Here is an 18694-nt window from a genome sequence, read left to right as displayed (position 1 = left end):
GGCTAGAGATAAAGCCTGTCTAAACCTAGCCCTCCCTTAACCTCCCCCTGCAACTTCCTGTTTCCACCTCAGATTCCTTAGCCTCTGAGTCATGGATGACTGGGGAAGTGGGGGGGGGGGGGGGGGCTAGACTGAAGGTCCCCTCCCCCATGTCAGATCTCTTACAGCTGCTGTTCCCCCTCCTCCACCCCCGTTAGACACACACCTTCCCCCACCCTCGTCCACATTCTATACTGGGGAAACAGAGGCACACAGAGCCTTGATAAAGCAGGATCTGTCCTCTGGCCAGGGGTCCCCTTGAAATGAGGAAGAGGCCAGCCTCAGGTTGTGTACAAGAATTTTTATTGGTCAGGTAGGTTCATATTGCTGTGTTGATGTGCATGAAGGCATATATGTTGGTGGATAGGTCCACGTGTGTATGCCTGTATATGCACGGGTATCTGTGTGCGTGTGTCCAGCTCAGTATGCATAATTCAAGGAAACAGACAACTCTTCACAGAAACAAGACAGAGGAATGAATTGTCCCAGTCCACCTGCACTGCCCCCTCCCAGGACCAGCTGTATCCCAATAGGCTGTCTGCCCTCCAGGGTTTCTTTGGAGCTTTTCTCCAGCATCTGTCAGTCGTCTGACCATTCCTTCTTTCTTTAGTGTCCCCGCTTTCCTTCACTGTCTCTGTCAAGTCAAGTGTGTTTCTGGGTCTCCTTCAGCTTTTGTCTCTCTGTGCCTGTCCTGGTAAGGCTTCATCTGTCCTGTTCTCTGTCCTCACGAATTCATCAAGGGGGACCCTAGGCATGGTTCCCAAAGAACACTCAACTTTCACAAATGTATCAGAGGGAGCAGGAATATAAAAGGGGGGTGGGAGGTGACCGTGGGACATTTCATAAATAATAATAAATACACAGACAAACATAGGCAGACGCAGACAGTGCTCTGGGGCCTGGGTGGGAGACTGAGGCCCCTGGCCTCAGCCCTGAGGAGCAGGTGGGGAGGGAGGGAGAGCTAGGGCCCGAGATCTCCATAGCAGGAGTTGCCCCCTCCTCCTCCCTTCCTGGGATGGGGGGAGCATTAAGGCATCTGCAAGAGGCCCAGTGGAGAGGTAGGCCATCCCTACCCCAGACCTCCACACTCCGGGGTTGGGGGCAGCCGGCCCTTTTTTGGGGTCTCCACGCCTCCAGTCCAGGGCCCCATCACGGTCTGGCTGTTTAGAGTTCGGGGCCTGCTCCTGGTCTCCCTGAGGGTCAGAGGCTGGTGGAGGACACCGAGAGTGTAGGTGAGGAGGGCGGTGGGAAGTTCAGCAGCTCAAGGACAGCCACCCCCACGCTGCTCCGGCGAGTGAACATGCAGGAGGCGGCTACCCACTTATTGGTACGAGGGTTATACTTTTCAATGGAGTTCAGGCTGGAGCTCCCATCATTACCACCAACGGCGTACAGCCATCCATCCATGGCCACAAGATCATGAGTACTCCTGGGGGGGAACCACAAAATTGTGCCATGGAGGGGGAGGAGTTGGAGGGGATGAGTGGAGAGAGAGGCTCTTTTTGCAGAACACGTTAAGATGAAACGAGGCTTCCTCCTGCTTTCAAAGGGACACTGAATTTGGAGAAATTGAGGCACAAGCTCAGCAGGTCAGAAAGAAATCCAACTCTACAATCTTAGCTGCCTGATGAAGGCTCTGGGAGGAAAGAAGGGGCCTGGGGCGGGGGGAGTCAGGACCTGGTCCCAGGCCTAAGAAAGTATGAAGGGGGAAGCTCTGAATTGCAGGCTGCCCCTAAGGGCATCTGTGACTGCCACCAGTTGGCCAAGGAGCATACCTGCGGATGTTCATGGGTGCCACACTCTCCCATGCATTCGCCTTGGGGCTGTATCTCTCCACAGAGTTGAGGCAGCTGGTCCCATCATTACCCCCTGCCACATACAGGGCGCCCTCCAACACAGCCACCCCTGCAGAGCTGCGTCTGCTCAGCATGGTGGCAATCGGCGTCCACGTGTTCACCTGGAGGACATTGAGAGGCTGGGAGCTCATGGTCATGGGGGCATGGGGCATCCCCCCAAGTCAGGACACTCTTACCTCACCCTGTACAATTTTTTCTGGTGGGAGAAAAGGAAGGAGCAGAAAGGGCTAACTCTAAGGGGGCACACTCCTTAAAAGTGAGTATCATGGGAAGGAGGGATGATGCAGTAGGCTTTGGGGAGGGGGAGGAGTACCTGGGGTTCGTATTTCTCCACAGTGGCCAGGTGGGAGGAACTGTCATAGCCGCCTACAGCATAGAGATTCCCATCTGTGGAACACAGTCACTTAAAAATGGGTGATGCTGGAAACAGCACCTGGGATCTTAGGTCAATTGGAGGGAAGATGTTGGGCTTGGGGGCCCTGGGCTACCCACCGAGTGTGGCCACACGGACGTATCTCCTCCTCGTGCTCATGGCTGCTATGGACGTCCAGGTTCCTGTCAAGGGATCGTACCTCTCGGCACTGTGGGCATGGGGTGGGAGTCAAGACAGAGGTTTTCAGAAGCAGAACAAAGAGATCAAGCACTTGAACTCCTCCCCCAGTCACTGAGCCTCCCCGCCCCCCCTGCCCCCTGCCCTGGGCCAGGACCTTCAGGATGAGATATTCCCAGCTGGAGGGACCTTGGAGGGCACTGACAACCCTCCCACCCCCAATTTTACAGGTGAGAAATTCAGGCCCAGAGAGAAAAGGGAACCTGCCCAGTTTTACACAGCTGGGAAGTGTCTGAGATGGGTTTTGAACCCAAGTCCATTCACTAGCCAACCAGCTGCTTTCTATTCCTGCTACTAAAAAACAAACAAAAAAACAAACCACTCTTTACTACCCAGGGAGTGAGGTTATCATCTTCAGATAAAGTCATCATGGGGGAAACAACATTGTGGAGATCACTTCAGTTTTGCTGCTCACACCTTGTGAATACCCTGATTGCTTCCGCAGGGTTGGATGAGGAGCAAAAGCCTCTTCCCATAGCTTCCCTTTACAGAGGGATCAAAATGCCAGCCAGCTCGTCATCTGCCATCAGCGCCTCTGCTTGGTTTTGACTCCACCACCATCATCCCACTGCCCCTCTGGCACTCCCCCTCCCTCTCATCAGATGTAAGCTTTTTGAAGGCAGGGCTATCTTTCCATTTTCTTATTTATATCCCTAGGGCTTAGCAATCAATCAATCAATCAACTCGTATTAAGTACCTACTATACGTCAGGTAGTGTGCTGAACACTGATACAAAAAAAAGCAAAAGACAGCCCCTGCTCCTCAAGGAGCCTCCAATATAATGGGGGAGACGACCTGCAGACAAATATAAACAAAGCAAGCCATATACAGGATAAACAGGAAAGAGTTAAAAGAGAGAAGGCCCTGGAAGAAAGAGGGGATGGCGAAGGCTTCCTGTAGAAGGTGGGATTTTTAATTGGGACTTAAAGGAAGCCAGAGAGGTCATTAGGTGAAGCAGATGACAGAAAGCATTCCAGGCATGGAGGACGGCCAGAGATGATGTCTAGAGCCCAGGAGTGGAGCATCCCTGACACAAAGTAAGCTCTTAGGAAATGTCAATTTTATCTTAAGGGGAGTCTTTTAAAAAGAAAAAAATGAATAAAACAGTCAAGAAAATTCCTTTTGGCTAGAAAAGGCAAGCAGAGTTAGGCAGGAGAGTGAAGACATATCTACCGGGACCAGGATCTTTCTCTTTCTACTATGTGGGAGAAGACTGAGTAGAGAAGGAAGAAAGGACCATCTGTCTAAGGGAGTAAGAGGCATGCCATTCTTCTACTTGGGATTTGAGTGGGATGACAGCAATGGCACATGCTGTGTGACCTCCCTGTTCCTGGCAACTCGGAGACTAAAAATTAGAGAGAAGGTGAAGGAGATGGAGGGAGCTTCTTCCCCTGGGAGTTCCTCACATCAATAAAATCACAGGTTCAGGCCCTATCAATAAAACTTAGAGCATTTTAAGGTTTGCAAAGGGCTTTACTCATGCTATTTCACTTGTACTTGTCCTTTCCAATTCTGAAATTTTGTCATAAGAAGGGAATAGTAAGTCAGGAACTGAGAAGAGCAATGGGAAAGGGAATACATACTTATTAAACACCTATTATGGGCCAGGGACTGGAGTATTTTAGTCGTTCAGTTGTCTCAATCCTGTCTGACTCTGTATCCCCATTTGGAGTTTTCTTGACCAAGATACTACAGTGGTTTGTCATTTTCTTCTCCAGCTCATTTTACAGGTGAGGAAACTGAAGCAAACAGGGTTAAGTAAATTGTCCGTAGTCACACAGCTAGTAAATGTCTGAGGTATGATTTGAACTCAGGTCTTCCTCACTCCAGGCCCAGCACTCTGTGCACTGTGGCACCAGGTACCACACTAAGCATCAGGACTAACTTCTTGGTCCTCAGTTTCTTCATCTGTAAAAGGAAGGGATTAGACTGGATGACTGTTACGTCTGTTCCAGCTCTAAATCTCAAGATTCGAGAAATTGCCGGAGGGGCTGTTAACAGTAAGCTGGTTCAAAAGTCTGAAGAGGGCCCTGAATCTGAAATAAGTACTTACAGTGAGTTAAAAAAGAGTGTGGGACAGTAACAGTTTCACATGGAATCCCCTTTTCTATCCTACTTTGCACATGAAAATTTCTATTTTGGGGGGGGAGTTAAGTTCCAGGATTTTTAAAAAGAAAATCAGTCTAATGAGCTCCAGGTATAAAAGGAGTGTTACATTAAGCAGGGATTGATGACAATTAAGGATTAATAAGTACCCAAACACTTCCATAAATGAAAGAATAGATAAATGAATGAATGTACCTCACTCACTGCATGGGGGGGTGGGCTAACGACAGGGCCCCAGAATCTAGGGACAATATTGGAAAAATGTCACTCTGGATGCCACAGGTGTACTGTCTTCTAGAGATGGCTTGTACAAATGGCATTGGGTGTCTCCTGAAACCAATTAAGAACAGACTCCCAATCTTAATCCAGATACTGGGTGTCTCCCAGGCTCTACTGAGGAAGGCCTGGCAGTGCATTGCAACATGTCTGATGTGTCGAGTCAGAAGGCAATGCAGGGGGTGGGGTCTTCATGCACACTGGAAAGAGGCTAGGCCAGTGTCCTCAGCACTTCCTGGGAAAGAAGGCTGCTGAGCAGGTGAATTCTAAAGCCAGTGAGGTCCCTTTGCCCTGACAGCTCACTCATGTCCCAGAGGTTCCTATGTCCAGTTCATCTCTGGGTGTAGTTAAGCACAGTAGCCCCTGGTTTACAAACTCATCTCCTGAGAGGGCCCATTTGCTGACAGGCTCTGGTGAAGCAAGGCCTTCAGCAGGTCCAGATTTGGGGGCATCAGGAACCAGCTAAACAACTGGTGACCCTGCCTGGAATGCTCTTCCTTCTCATCTCTGCCTTAGAGAATCCCCAGCTTCCTTCAAAGCTTAGTACTAGTATCACCTCCTACCGGAAGCCTGACCTGATTGCCCCCACCCCTTACTTCTGCCCCTACCTTTGCCCCTCTCTTATTTACTGTACCAATCTGAGTACAAGGTATAATTCCTTTCCTCCCCCACCTCCACCAGAGAATGTGAATTCCTAGACACCCTTTACCTCTAGCTTTGTAGCCCCACACCTCAAGACTTAATAAATTGTCAGCTAGGTCAGTCAGTCATAAAGATTTATAAAGGCCCAAGGTCTCCCAGTGCATCCTGGGTCATCTCCAGTCATCCTGATGAATATCTGGTCACTGGATTCAGATGACTCTGGAGGAGAAGTGAGGCTGGTGACCTACACAGCCTTTCCTTACTCAAAACAAAATCAAGTGCAAGTCACGTCATCATTTCTCTGATGGCATGGTCTTCTTCGGCAACGAAGGACGAACACAATAAAGCATTTACTATGTGCCAGTGCCAAACAGAGGATTTTGTTTATGATCCTAGAAGTAATAGGGAACCACTAGAGTTTACTGAGTAAGGGATGACATGGTCAGATCTGTACTTTAGGAAAATCACTTTGGTGACTGAATGGAGGATGGATTGGAGTGAGGAGAGATGAGGCAAGCAGACTCCCCAAGCAGCTACTGCAACAATCTAGGTGAGGTGACCAGGACTTGGACTAGGCTACGGGCAGCGCTAGAGGAGAGAAGGGGGCATATTAGAAAGATGCTGTGGAGGAGGAAACTACAAGAGATGGTGCCAAGGTGAAATCTAAGAGAGATGCTGCCAAGGTGAAATCTGAGAGTTGTTGCCAACATGAAATCTACTGTTGCTGCCAAGGTGAGATCAACTAGAGATGCCGCCTACGTGAAATCTACTAAAGATAAAATCTAGAAATGCTGCAGAGGTGAAATCTACTAGAGAAGCTGCTGAGGTGAAATCTACAGGAGAAAAAATCTACTAGAGATGCTGCCAAGGTGAAATCTACTAAAGATAAAATCTAGAAATGCTGTAGAGGTGAAATCTACTAAAGATAAAATCTAGAAGTGCTGTAGAGGTGAAATCTACTAGAAATGCTGAAGAGGTGAAATTTAAGAGAGAGGCTGCCAAGGTAAAATCCACTACCAATGAAATGCTATAGAAGTGAAATCTACTAGAGATATTGCAGAGGTGAAATTAACAGGCCTTATCTGGATGTGGGGGGTGAGAGTGAAGAGTTCAAGATGACTCTTGGGTTGGGAACCTGAGAGAGGAAGGTGGTAATAGTAAATTATTTATATTTATAATAATAAGGAAGGTAGGAGTGGGGAGAGTTTTGGGAAAAGATGAGGTTATTTTCAGACATGTTGAGGTAGGGTGCACAATGGGACTTAGTCCAGAAGACCTGAGTCCAAACACAGCCTCAGACACTTATTGGTTGAGTTATCCTGGGTAATTCACTCAAGCTTTGTTTGCCTCAGTTTCCTCATCTATAAAATGGGGATAATAACAGCATCTACATCATAAAGTTGTTATGGGGCTAAAACAAGTTAACATGTAAAAAGCTTTGCATACCTTAAAGCTCCACGTAAATGCTAAATATTAGTTTATTATTATCATCATCATCATTATATGCTTGTTGAATATATGAATGAATGAATGTGGGAAGGAAAGTCAAGAAGGACTGGAGAATGGAAAGGGACAGATGGGAGAGCGGCCTGGGGATCCAGGTAGTCCTGCCTAAACCCCAAGGGAGACCCTAGAGATGGATATAGATTGGGCCAGAGTCTTAGGAAAGCCTGGCAAGTCTGGAGAAGAAGGCATAGCAGAGACAATCACCCTTGGAAGAAGGGCTAGGCTGGGCTGAGATTGTCCAAGGGCACCCAGGCCTGAGGCTAGGGTGGGGAGACAGCTAGCCTCTAGGGGTCATTCCTTGAAATGGCTCTGGGACCAGCAACCATTCCATTTCTGCTAGATTCTCTCGAGCATTCCCCACCGGAGCTGTTCTAAACCTTCTCTTCTTTCCTCAAGCTTCTTGCCCCGCCACCTGACCCCCACAACTTTCAGTTGAGGACCTCAATTCAGTTTTTACTGAGAAAACATTTGCCACATGCTTTCTCTTCCTTCCTCAGAACCTCTTGACCTCATTCACCCACCACTCTCTCCTTATTTATTCCAGATTGATGAGGTGTTTCTTCTCCTGGCCAAAGTCACCCCCTCCAACTTGTGCACGTGATCCCAACCCCTTCTGTCTCCTCTACCTGACTGCCCCTACTATGTGCACTCTATAAACATCTTCAATGTCTGACTAACTCCTGGCTCCTCCTTTACTGCCTATAAACTTGCCTGAGTCTCCCCAGTTTTCAAGAGCTTTCATTTGACATAGCCATTGCCTCCAAGCTAACATGCAATAGCTCTTCTGCTATTCACAGTCAAATTCCTAGAAGAGGGGAAGGAAATAATCGTTTACTGAGCACCTACTATGTGCCAGGCACCGCGTTAAGTGCTTTAGAAATATTATCTCATTTAATTTTTACAACAACCCTGGAAAGTAGGTGCTGGTATTATCCCCATTTTGTGGTTGAGCAAACTGAGCCAAACTGAGATTAGTGACTCCCAAATCTATGTATCCAGCCCCAGTCTCCTAAATTCCAGCTGGGCATTTCCAACTGCCTAAGTGGACACCACCCACCAGACGTCCTACAGGCATCTCAGACTCAACACATCCAGCTCAGAAGTCGTTATCTTTCCCCTTGCAAACTTCCTCTTCTCTGTCAAGGGGTTCACAAACTCAGAGTCATCCTCCTCTCCTTCCTCTTTCTTCCCTGCCACATCCAATCAGTGACCAAATCTCTTCAATTCTACCTCCAAGAGGCAGCTAGGTGGCGCCATAGTGCAGAGACCGTTGGCTGGAGCCAGAAAGACCTGAGTGAATGTGGCCTCAGACACTTCCTGGGCAAGTGACACTGGGCAAGCCACTTAACCCTTTTTGCCTCAGTTTGCCTATCTGTAAAACGAGCTGGAGAAGGAAATGGCAAACCACTTCAGTATCTCTGCCAAGAAAATCCCAAATGGGGTCACAGAGAGTCGGACACAACTAACAATAACTACCTCCAAACATCTCTTGCCTATCTTCTCTCTACTCACAAAATTAATCCTTTATCACCTCTGAGGATAGAGCACTGGGTCTGAAGTTGGGAAGACCTGAGTTCAAATCCAGCCTCAGACATTTTCAAATTAGGTGACACTGGACAAGTCACTTAACCTCTGCCTCAGTTTCCTCATCTGTAAAATGGGTCTAACAATAGCACCTATTTCCCAGGGTTGTTGGGAGGATCAAATGAAATATTTGTAAAGTGCTTAGGACTGTGCTTGGCATACATTAAGCGCTTAATAAATGCTTATTCCCCTTCCTCCTTCCTCTCTCTTGGTCTACTACAATAGCTTCCTAATTGGTCTCCTTACCTCACCTCTCTCCAATGCTTCCTCCAGATGCTGCCAGAAGTATTTTCCTAAAGCACAAGTCTGACCATACTCAGCAAAAGTTGGTGGTCTCTGACAACTGATAACCTCTAACAACAAATCCAAAATCCTTTGTCTAGCATTTAGCATCCTGCCCAACCTGGCTGCAGTCTAACTTTCCAGGCTTATTCAATATCATCCCCCTTCACGCACCCTTGGGTTTATCCAAACCAACCATCCTAGGCTTCCCAGCATTCCCATTTCCCACCTGCACCTTTTCAGGCTTCCTTATCTCCAAGGTTCTTAGAATTCCAAATTTGAAAGCTCCCAGCTGAGCTCCCACCTCCTTCAGGAGGCCTTATTGAGCCCACTTGGGCATTCATCTTCCCCTGCCCTGGCATTTATCTGGCACATGCACACACACATGTAAACATACACATATGCATTTAATTATATATGCCTTGAGTCACATTCCCACCCACCCCCTATAGAATGTAATCATTTCTGTCTTTATTCAATACAATGCTGAGCACATAGCACGCACTTAATAAATGATGAATGATTGACAGAGCTTGGGTGCAGACATGCTTCCTTCCCTCCCATGCAGGGGTGATGTCCCTGAGGCTAATGCCCCAGGAAAAAGTCAAAGACTTAACTGCATAACAGTCTGGACCTACAGCTGGAATCAACCATAGTGCTCCATAAACGTCCCTACCTGTTGAGGCAGGAGGCCCCGTCGTAACCACCAGCAGCATACAGGAGCCCATGAAGAGCGGCCACGCCCAGGCAGCTTCGGCGGGTCCCCATGGAGACCTCAGGCTGCCAGACATTGGTGACGGGGTCATAGGACTCCACAGTGGCCAGATCAGATGTCCCATCATAGCTTGGGGTCAGGGATGGGGTGGAGAGAGGTCAGTCTGTCTGGTGTGGGTGGCCTCCACCCCCACCCAGGCATATTCCAAGGCCACCTTACCCGCCCACAGCGTACAGCCGATTCCCAATGGCAGCCACGCCCACTCGTGCCCGACGGGTGGACATAGAAGCCACCATGTGCCATCGGTCTGTTCGTGTATCATATGCCTCACAGTCGCCATGGATGGCAAACAGGCTCCCACCACCTGGGGAGAGGCTTGGGATGTAGGGTCTCCAGCTTGCCTCCTTTAAGCCTGGTGCTCCCCAGGAAGATGGGCCAGCAAGGGGGCAGCTTTGTGCCCCAGCAGGACATAGGAGCTCTAGCCCATAACCCCAACTCCCCAGCCCTCTCTTCACCCAGTTTCACAGGAAGAGTGTGGGGCCATCCTCTCTGGGCCCCTGGGGCTGCTTCACCTCCTCCCCACAGGCTGACCCTCAGCCTTGCACATACCCACTGCGAAGAGCACAGGGCCAGCTCCCTCACAGCGCCGGGGCCGAGTGCGGCTGGTGCCCAGGACACCCCGCTGCTCCGGCAGGAGGTGGAACTTGAGAGCTTCAATGAGCAAGTCCTTGCAGTCTGGATGGTGCCGGACCAGGCCCTCAGCATCCACATGGCCCAGCAGGAAGTCTCGGCTCAGCAGCGGCAGCCGAACACACTTCATCAGCTGGGGGAAGGGGGTCAGGCAGGGCAGGAAACTCCCCCCTCCCCAGGCCAGGCAATGAGCATCCCCCACTCCCCCAGATGAGGGGCCAGAACAACACATACATACACACACACACACACACACACACACACACACACACATCAGGGACTGCTCAGGATGGCTCAGGAAGGGACAGGTTGAGCCAGGATGGGTTAGGAAAAGAAAGGGGGACAGAGAACAGGCCCCAGGGGGACAGGACTGATGAAAGCAGGCTGGGCTCCCCTCACCCGGGGCACGTGCTGCCTCCGTCCATCTACATCATGTTTCACCCAGCTCAAGACAGCTCGATAAACATCTTCCTCTGATGGCACGTTGAGGCTGTCACTAGAGATAAGGTCCAGCACCTGTGGAGAAGGGAACTCCCCAGGACAGGCCCCAAGTCCTCCCTCCCTTCACCACCAGGGTTCCCCAGGATGGATCCTCAGCCTTCCTAGACTAGGGGCTCCTCAGGTCAGGCTGAATCAGCTCATACGAGACCAGATTTGGCCTAAGCGGTGCCCTAAGGGTGGGCCCACTTATTTCTGCTCTGGGGTGTCTCTAGGGCATCTAAAGAGGTCTGGGGACATCCCTGTGAAGTCCAGGGCAGCCCTTCTGTGATCAGAGAGGAGGGAACCTTAGGAACATGAGAGAGATCTCTGAGAGAGTCTCTGATTCTTTGTGGGATTGAGGGTCACAGAGATACTTGGGCTGTTTTTGGGGTCCTACAGATTTTCACAGATTCTAGGGGGGCCTGCAGACATCTTGGGGTATCTCATGGAAGGACTGTGGCTCTTTGTGGAATCTGAGGGTCCCTGGGGTGCCTTGAAAGTCTGATTTCCCATAGACTTTTGGGGTTCCAGGGACATTAGAGGGCTCTTGGGGGGGGATGCCTGGGGACAGTACCTGCTTCAGGGGGAGGAGCATGAATTCCTCAGTCCGGGCCACCTCCACAAAATGCTGTAGAACGTACTTGTGGGCAGCCTTCAGAAGGTCACTGCAGGAGTGGGTATCGGCAAAGCCTCGGATGCCCAGGCAGTTGGATGGGTCAAGCTGGCTCAGCAGGAACTTGCAGCAGGCATCCCTCACACCATTCAGCTGCAGGAGGCTTGCGGCAGGAAGCAGCGTCTGCGGGCATGAGGGGCGACAGTGGCTGGGGGCAGGAGGGGGAGCAGTGTCTGAGGGTATGGAGGGGACAGTGGCTGGGGGCAGAGCAGAAACTGGGGACACAGGGGGGACAAGGGCTGTTGAAGCAGGCTGGAGGCATGAGAAATAGAAAGGCATGGGTTGGGGGTGGTGGGCAGCCAGCCTCACCTGCACATTCCCCTCCCCCACGACAATCTCGGCTGTGTATGCAAACTGGACCAGCTGCTCCAGAGCCTGGGGGTCAATGTCATGCAGCGTGACATGTGTTTGGCGGCTTTCACTCATCTCATCTGCAGGAACATCCTGGTCAGAGTTCCTCATCCCAATAGAACCCCCCCTTCTTACCCCTGCCACCCCCACAGCTTTCTAACCCACCCTGAGAGAGCTTCAATCTCCTCTGCAGGTCACTCCCCACAATGATTTAAAGCTTCCCCCATCACTAAAATCCCCTATACAGATCAAACTCCTGTACCCCCAATCCATTAAAGAACTCCCCCACGGAAAAGGCCTCATGTGGAGAGTCCCTTAATCCTATCAGAGACCCCCACATCCATCAGTCTCAACCCCAAAAGATTCTCAGACCTGTCTGAGGTCACCACATTGAGCAAAACCCCTTCCTCAATCATCAGATTATTCCACCCATGCAGAGACACCCCCCAATCAGAGATTCCCTCAGTGGGGAAAGCCTTATTAGAGACCCTCCTTCCTTGGTTCCTCAGTGATTTCCACCTGCTCCTCCCATTCATAGCCCCCATCTCTGTTCTCACTCAACTCATGGGGGTGGGGGCAAGATGCAGGGGACTCAGGCTTGGAGGACGAGCTAGGGAGAGATGTCCAGGCTGGGCAGGGAGGCTGCAGAATGCTTAGCTTGGAGAGATGAAGTTCTCCTTGGGTCCAAGGGCTGGGTCAGGTCAGGAGGGAAAAGTCTCATTTGGCTCCAGGGGAGGGGATGTGAGGGTTGGCAGGAAGGCTGGGCCCAGGGTTAGATTGGAAGGGGAGTACCTGTAGTTGGATCCAGCTTGGGGCTAGGGGTATGTTGAGGAAGGGATGCTGAACTTGAGCAGAAGGTCAATTAGGCTGGGATTAATTAGGACCAGCTCAAGGCTAGGGTCTAGACTAGATATGAAAGGCCAAGGTCAGGGGTAAAAAGTCCAGCTCTGGGCTGGACAGGGAAGGCTGAGGTCAGGGTCAAGGGTTGTGCTCTGGGCTGGGCAGGGAAAGCCAAGGTCAGGGTTGGGAGGTCCTCAGGGCTGGGTCAGTACTTGCTTGTGAACATGGCGTGGAAGTAGGGGCTGCAGGAGGCCAGCACCACCTTGTGGGCCTTGATCTCCTTGGTGCCCACATGCAGGACGATGTCACAGAGCAGCCCCCGCTGCCGCATACGGCTCATGCACACGAAGGCATCGTGGTAATGCCGCTTGGAGTTGTGGGCGATGCTGTGGCCCTCTCGGGTCAGGAGCTGCATTGCACCCTCCATGGGGCCCCCTGGGCCTCGGGCTGGCCGGGGGCGGGCTCTCTCAGCCGTCTCACCATGGGGGCGAGGCGCGGCATCGGCACTGAGTACCCTGAAATGGGAGATGGCCCATCACTCCCACTGGCCTACAGGCACACATGGGGGCACTGAATGCCCAGGAGGAGGTGAAAGGGCAGGGAGGCAAGAGACCTGGCTTCCAATCCTCCCTCCACGACTGACCAACTGTGGGACCCCTTTCTTGGCATATGATCTCTCTATGTCACTTGTGTGTGTAAATGCTGTCTCTCTCAAGAGAATGTGGGCTCCCCAGATGACCAATAGGGTCTCCCTTTGCCCAAATCTCCTCATCCACCATCGAGTCTGAAAAAAGACTAGCCTATATGCCAAGATGACTGACTGAAGGGGCAGCTGGGTGGCACAGAGGCTAGAGTATGCACCTTGAAGTCAGAAGGAACCAAGTTCAAATCTTGTCTTAGACACACTAGCTGTGTGACCTTGGGCAAGTCACTTAACCCACTGCAAAGACAGAGTGAGAGAGAGAGAAAGTAAGAGAGAGTGAGAGAGAGAGAGAGAGAGAGAGAGAGAGAGAGAGAGAGAGAGAGAGAGGAGGAGGATGAGGAGGATGAGAGAGAGCTGACCCAGGAGCTCTCCAAGGTCCCTCAGGATTCTAAGCCCTCCTAGGTACCATCCACCAGTTTACATATGGGCAGAGGCAGGAGGCAGGGAGGAGAGGGGATCCCACATAGGAGGGAGAATGAGACAGTACAGGCCAGAATCCAGGGTTCAGGGTTCAGAGGCGGGAGGTGAAGTGATGGTGTCTCAGAGCAAAGTGGCAGGGAGATGGCCTAGGGGTGGGGAATTAGCATTTAAGGGCCAAGCACTTATGATCCTCATAAGAATCCTGCAAGGTAGGAGTTATTATGACCCCCTTTTTACAGCTGAGGAAACTGAGGAAAACAGTGATTTTTTTTTTTTAAGTGACTAGCCCAGGGTCACACATTTAGGAAGTATCTGAGGCCAGATGTGAATTCAGGGAGATGACTCTTCCTGATTCCAGGTTTGGCACACTATACACTGAGACACCCAGCTGCTCCTAAAGCTCTCTTAACTCTTGGAAGATGAAATCCAGAGGGGCCCACCCTTGCCTTCCCTGCCTCAGAGAGGCAGTGGAACAGTATGGGGTTCTAGTGATCTAGGATGGTTCCTGCCTTATCTACAGGTCCAAACCCAAGTTCTTTCAGTTTGGCATTCAAAGCTCTCAATAGCTGGCCCCCATGTTCCTCTCTCCTCCCCATCCTCACACACCTGGCTCTCTCCTACTACCAAAGGGCTCAGTCCAGCCCCCAGCAACACTGCCCATTCTGCTCTCCAGCCCAGACCCCTGCTCCTGGGGGTTCCCCCCTCCTCACAGTGGAAAGAGAACTCACTGGTTCTACACAAGACCCAGAGTCAGATCCCTCCTTCTTCACTTACTGTGTGACCTTGGGCAAGTCATTTCACCTGTCTGTCTCAGTTTCCCCATCTATACAGCAGGATAATGACAGCCCCTATCCACAGAGCTGTTGTGAGAATCCTTAAGGTACCAAATAAATGGGAGGCCCACCCCAAGGGAAGAAAGAGATGGTCGACAGCCCCACCTCCCAGATCTGAGAAACAGAACTCAACCTAATGTGGAACTCTTCATGTGAGATTTTCTGTGCACATGTGAGCCCAGGTATGACCACATGTAACTCTACATGTGTGGGACTGTCTGTGCATATGCAAGCCCGGTCATGCCTGCACGTGTGTCTGACAGTCAGTCTGGACACCAACATGTATGTGAGTTAACATCTTTCATCCAGTGTGGACACTCCCTCTACCGATGCATGTCGGCTGTTCATATGTACAAGAGTCATTTGGCCTCAGCTGCTCTGAGCACTGAGAAATGACACGCCCAGCAGACAGTCCCACAGTCGGCCAGCCCCCATCAGAGTTGGAGCTTGAACCCAAGCCTCCTGGCTCCAAGGCAGCCTCTGACCACTGCCTCAACAACATGCTTTGCCCAGGGTGATGAGGGCCCAGGGGCCAGGTCTCCCTCACCACCACCAAGAGTAGGGGTACTGGTTAGGAGACTCCAGGGACACAGCGCACCTGGGGAGAGCCAGACTGGTTTCAGGGTACCAGGAATCATAGTCCCCACTTGGGAGTTTGTGGGGGTCCACATTCAGGCCTCAGATACCTAAACTGAGTTATATTGGGAGCAGGGCTGGGCTTGGGATTGGTCCAGGGAGTCCCAGCCAGCGTGGGTTGGGCTGAGGAGGGAATTAGGAAGGTTGGAGAGTGAGCAGGTATAGGGATGGGGGGGTACACTTATGCCTGGGATAGGCTGGGGAAAGGTCAGAGGGTTATGAAAAGGAGGGGCCTGAGCCTGGGGTAGGTTAGGGGGGTCATTTGAGCATCGTATTCATTCTTGGAGTTCACAGGATCAGAGAGTGTTGGGACATGGGGAGTTGGATTATCCTTACTCCTGGAGATAGGGACTAGGGACTCGAACTGAGATGAGTTAGGGGCCTCTTATGAACTGGGGTATCGTGGGGCCTAAGGCTTATATGTGGTAGGGGGACAGATGGGTGGGGGAACAGGGTTAGAGCCCACGCTCATGCCTTAAAAGGGAGCCAAGACTCAGGAAGGGCAGTTTGGTGACTATGGGAGGAGGAGGGGGTGGGGGCCCCTGGATTCATAACTTGAAAAGGAACAAGGTTGGCATAAGGTGGGGGGGGGGGGCTAGGGTTTAGGCTGGAAGGCTTAAAAGATTGGGGAGTAGGAACATTAGGGTGGCCCAGGCTGGGAAAGGGGACAGGTGGGCTGGGAGGGACAACATTAAGGCACTCAGATGTTGGAGCCGGATGGAGGCAAGTGGGTTGGGGAATGGGGACTGAGACTGGACCTGACTGGGACGAGTCAGAAAGCCTGGGACTGGAGGTCTCTGGAAGGAAGGACAAGAAATAAGGGGACTAGGAACAGTGGGCCAGCCGCTGAGCACAGCCCTCTGCCTGGGAGGCCCAGGACTGAAAGGCTGGGCTGTGATGGGGGTGGGGATGAGCCTGATGGGTCAGCATGGGACAGGTTAAAGGAACATGAGTGAGGAGGAAGGGCTAGGCTAGGGGCCTGCAGGGACCTCAGCCTGGCAGGTCTGGACCAGGTTAGGGGTTGAGTGAACTTAGGTTGTGATAGGGGCCGGGGTGGGGGGGAGGAGAGGGGGAAGGGAGGTGTCTGCTGTGACCTTAGACTAACAAGTCTGGCATGGGCTAAGAGGTGATGGGGAGAGAAGGCCTGGGGGGCATCCAGCCTGGGGTAGGCACTGTCTGCAGAGGGTGGTCTCAGACTGATACTGGGTTAGACTGAGATGGGGGGGGGATGGCTAGGATATGAGAAGGTGAGCTGTCTGCAGCAGCCTCAACCTGACAGGTCAGAGGTAGTTTAGACTGGGATGGGGGAGAGCAAAGGTGTGATGGGAAGGGGCACTGGTGTGGGGGAGGTCTAGGCTGTGGGGGTCAAAGAACTGGGTTATCTTGGGACGGGGGTGGGGGAGGGCTAGGGTGTGATGGGGAGGGAGAGTCCAGGCTTGTGGGGGGCACTGTCTGCATTGGGTGGCCTCAGACTGATACAGGGTTACCAGGGCTGGGGGTCCAGGCTGGGGGGGCACTGTCAGCACTGGGTAGCCTCAGACTGATATAGGGTTACCAAGGTTGGGGGGTCTGGGCTGGGGGGGGCCACTGTCTGCACTGGCTGGCCTTAGACTGATTCAGGGTTACCAGGGCTGGGGGAGCACTGTCTGTATTGGCTGGCCTTAGACTGATTCAGGGTTACCAGGGCTGAGGGGACACTGTCTGTATTGGCTGGCCTTAGACTGATTCAGGGTTACCAGGGCTGGGGGAGCACTGTCTGTATTGGCTGGCCTTAGACTGATTCAGGGTTACCAGGGCTGGGGGAGCACTGTCAGCACTGGGTGGCCTCAGATTGATTCAGGGTTCCCAGGGCTAGGGGGTCCGGGTTAGGTGCGCTGTCTGCACTGTCTGGCCTTAGACTGATTCAGGGTTCCCAGGGCTGGGGGGTCCGGGCTAGGGGCGCTGTCTGCACTGTCTGGCCTTAGACTGATTCAGGGTTCCCAGGGCTGGGGGGGCACTGTCTGCACTGGTTGGCCTCAGACTGATTCAGGGTTCCCAGGGTTGGTGGGGCACTGTCTGGCCTTAGACTGATTCAGGGTTACCAGGGCTGGGGGGGCACTGTCTGGCCTCAGACCGATTCAGGGCTCCCAGGGCTGGGGGGTCCGGGCTGGGGGGGCACTGTCTGCACTGGCTGGCCTTAGACTGATTTAGGGTTCCCAGGGCTGGGGGGGCACTGTCTGCACTGGCTGGCCTTAGACTGATTCAGGGTTCCCAGGGTTGGTGGGGCACTGTCTGGCCTTAGACTGATTCAGGGTTACCAGGGCTGGGGGGTCCGGGCTGGGGGGGCACTGTCTGCACTGGCTGGCCTCAGACCGATTCAGGGTTCCCAAGGCTGGGGGGTCCGGGCTAGGGGCACTGTCTGCACTGGCTGGCCTCAGACCGATTCAGGGCTCCCAGGGCTGGGGGGTCCGGGCTAGGGGCGCTGTCTGCAGCGGCCTCAGCCTGACAGCTCCCGGCTGGCTGGGCTGGGCTGGGGACGGGGTCCGGGGGGGGGGGTCGGCACTGCACTCACGCCTCGGGGGGGCCCGGGCTGGGGCCGGGTCCCGGCTGGGGGGGGCCCGGGCTGCTGTGCTCTGGGCTCTGCGTCCTGCCCGCCGCGCGCTCGCCCCAGGGCTGCATGGACGGGCCTGGGCTCGGGCTGCTCGGGCTCCAGGGCGGGCTCCAGCTCGGCCCAGAGGGAGGACGGCGGGGCCGCTGCCGGTCGGCGATGCAGATGCTGCCGCGGATGCCGCTGTCGAAGCCGCCGCCGCTCTCTCCGCCCCACGCTCCGCTCGCTCTGCAGCCCCAGTCAGCGCAGGGCGGCTGTTTGCCGGGCCCGCCCGCACCGTATCCCTCGCTGTCCTCTACTGCCCCTGATCTCTCTGGGGCTACCCCCAATCCTAGCCTGAATTGAGCCCTGACCCCGGACTGAGCATCTGCACAGACAGGACAGAGTGTAACAATCTACAGCAAAATTATGTATAAAAAAGTACTGACATGGTCCTTAGTGGCAAAGGATTTGCGGGATGGTCGTTCCCCTAAGAGGCATACCTGTGGGTCTGAGACTGGAGAGCAGGGACCCGGAAAAGGACGCGTGCCAGCCAGCGGCATGGCGACTTAGAAAGCACGTGTCAGCACGGCCTGGGTGGGGTGGTATTTTCTATTCATTTGGTTGTAAACATTAATTTTCTAATTACATTTGAATCTGGTCTTGGCCGCCCTCCTCAGCTGCTATGATGCCTTAATTGCCTAATGTTACAGAGCTGGAAACTAAAACCCCTACGTTTAGGGCTGCGAAGGTCATCTCATCCAACCCCATCATTTTAGAGAGAGGGGAAACTGAGGCACAGAACTGACACCTTGAGATCCTACACAGCAAAGGATGGATTTGAACCCAGGTCTAATAGATCGCAAGCTCCTCTCTCTCTGTCTCT

At 52.7% G+C, this 18694-nt stretch overlaps 1 protein-coding gene across 1 annotated transcript; it reads right to left on the bottom strand.

Annotated features, from left to right (window-relative positions):
* Positions 1 to 325: 325 nt before the first annotated feature.
* KLHL17 (kelch like family member 17) lies at positions 326 to 18056 on the bottom strand. Its single transcript, XM_072608423.1, has 12 exons — positions 17794 to 18056; positions 12867 to 13165; positions 11769 to 11890; positions 11361 to 11582; positions 10706 to 10822; positions 10226 to 10439; positions 9836 to 9980; positions 9578 to 9745; positions 2388 to 2476; positions 2209 to 2282; positions 1815 to 1996; positions 326 to 1468 (listed from the first exon to the last, which is right to left on the bottom strand). The coding sequence occupies exons 1-12, from the start codon at positions 17898 to 17900 to the stop codon at positions 1240 to 1242; spliced, it is 1968 nt and encodes a 655-aa protein (XP_072464524.1). The 5' UTR covers positions 17901 to 18056; the 3' UTR covers positions 326 to 1239.
* Between the last annotated feature and the right edge of the window lie 638 nt (positions 18057 to 18694).

This window comes from Notamacropus eugenii, chromosome 5, assembly GCF_028372415.1.
Source record: "Notamacropus eugenii isolate mMacEug1 chromosome 5, mMacEug1.pri_v2, whole genome shotgun sequence".
Lineage (NCBI taxonomy): Eukaryota > Metazoa > Chordata > Mammalia > Diprotodontia > Macropodidae > Notamacropus > Notamacropus eugenii.
The sequence above is the reverse complement of the archived record's forward strand: the minus strand, read 5'-3'. Positions and strand labels throughout refer to the sequence as shown.

Coding starts and splice junctions, on each gene's coding strand:
- KLHL17 (XM_072608423.1), bottom strand. CDS start 17,900: ATGCAGCCCTGGGGCGAGCGCGCGGCGGGCAGGACGCAGAGCCCAGAG. Junction 9,981..10,225: donor CCCTGTGCTCTTCGCAGTGG/GTATGTGCAAGG, acceptor GCCTCTCCCCAG/GTGGTGGGAGCCTGTTTGCC. Junction 1,469..1,814: donor GCACCCATGAACATCCGCAG/GTATGCTCCTTG, acceptor GTTCCCCCCCAG/GAGTACTCATGATCTTGTGG.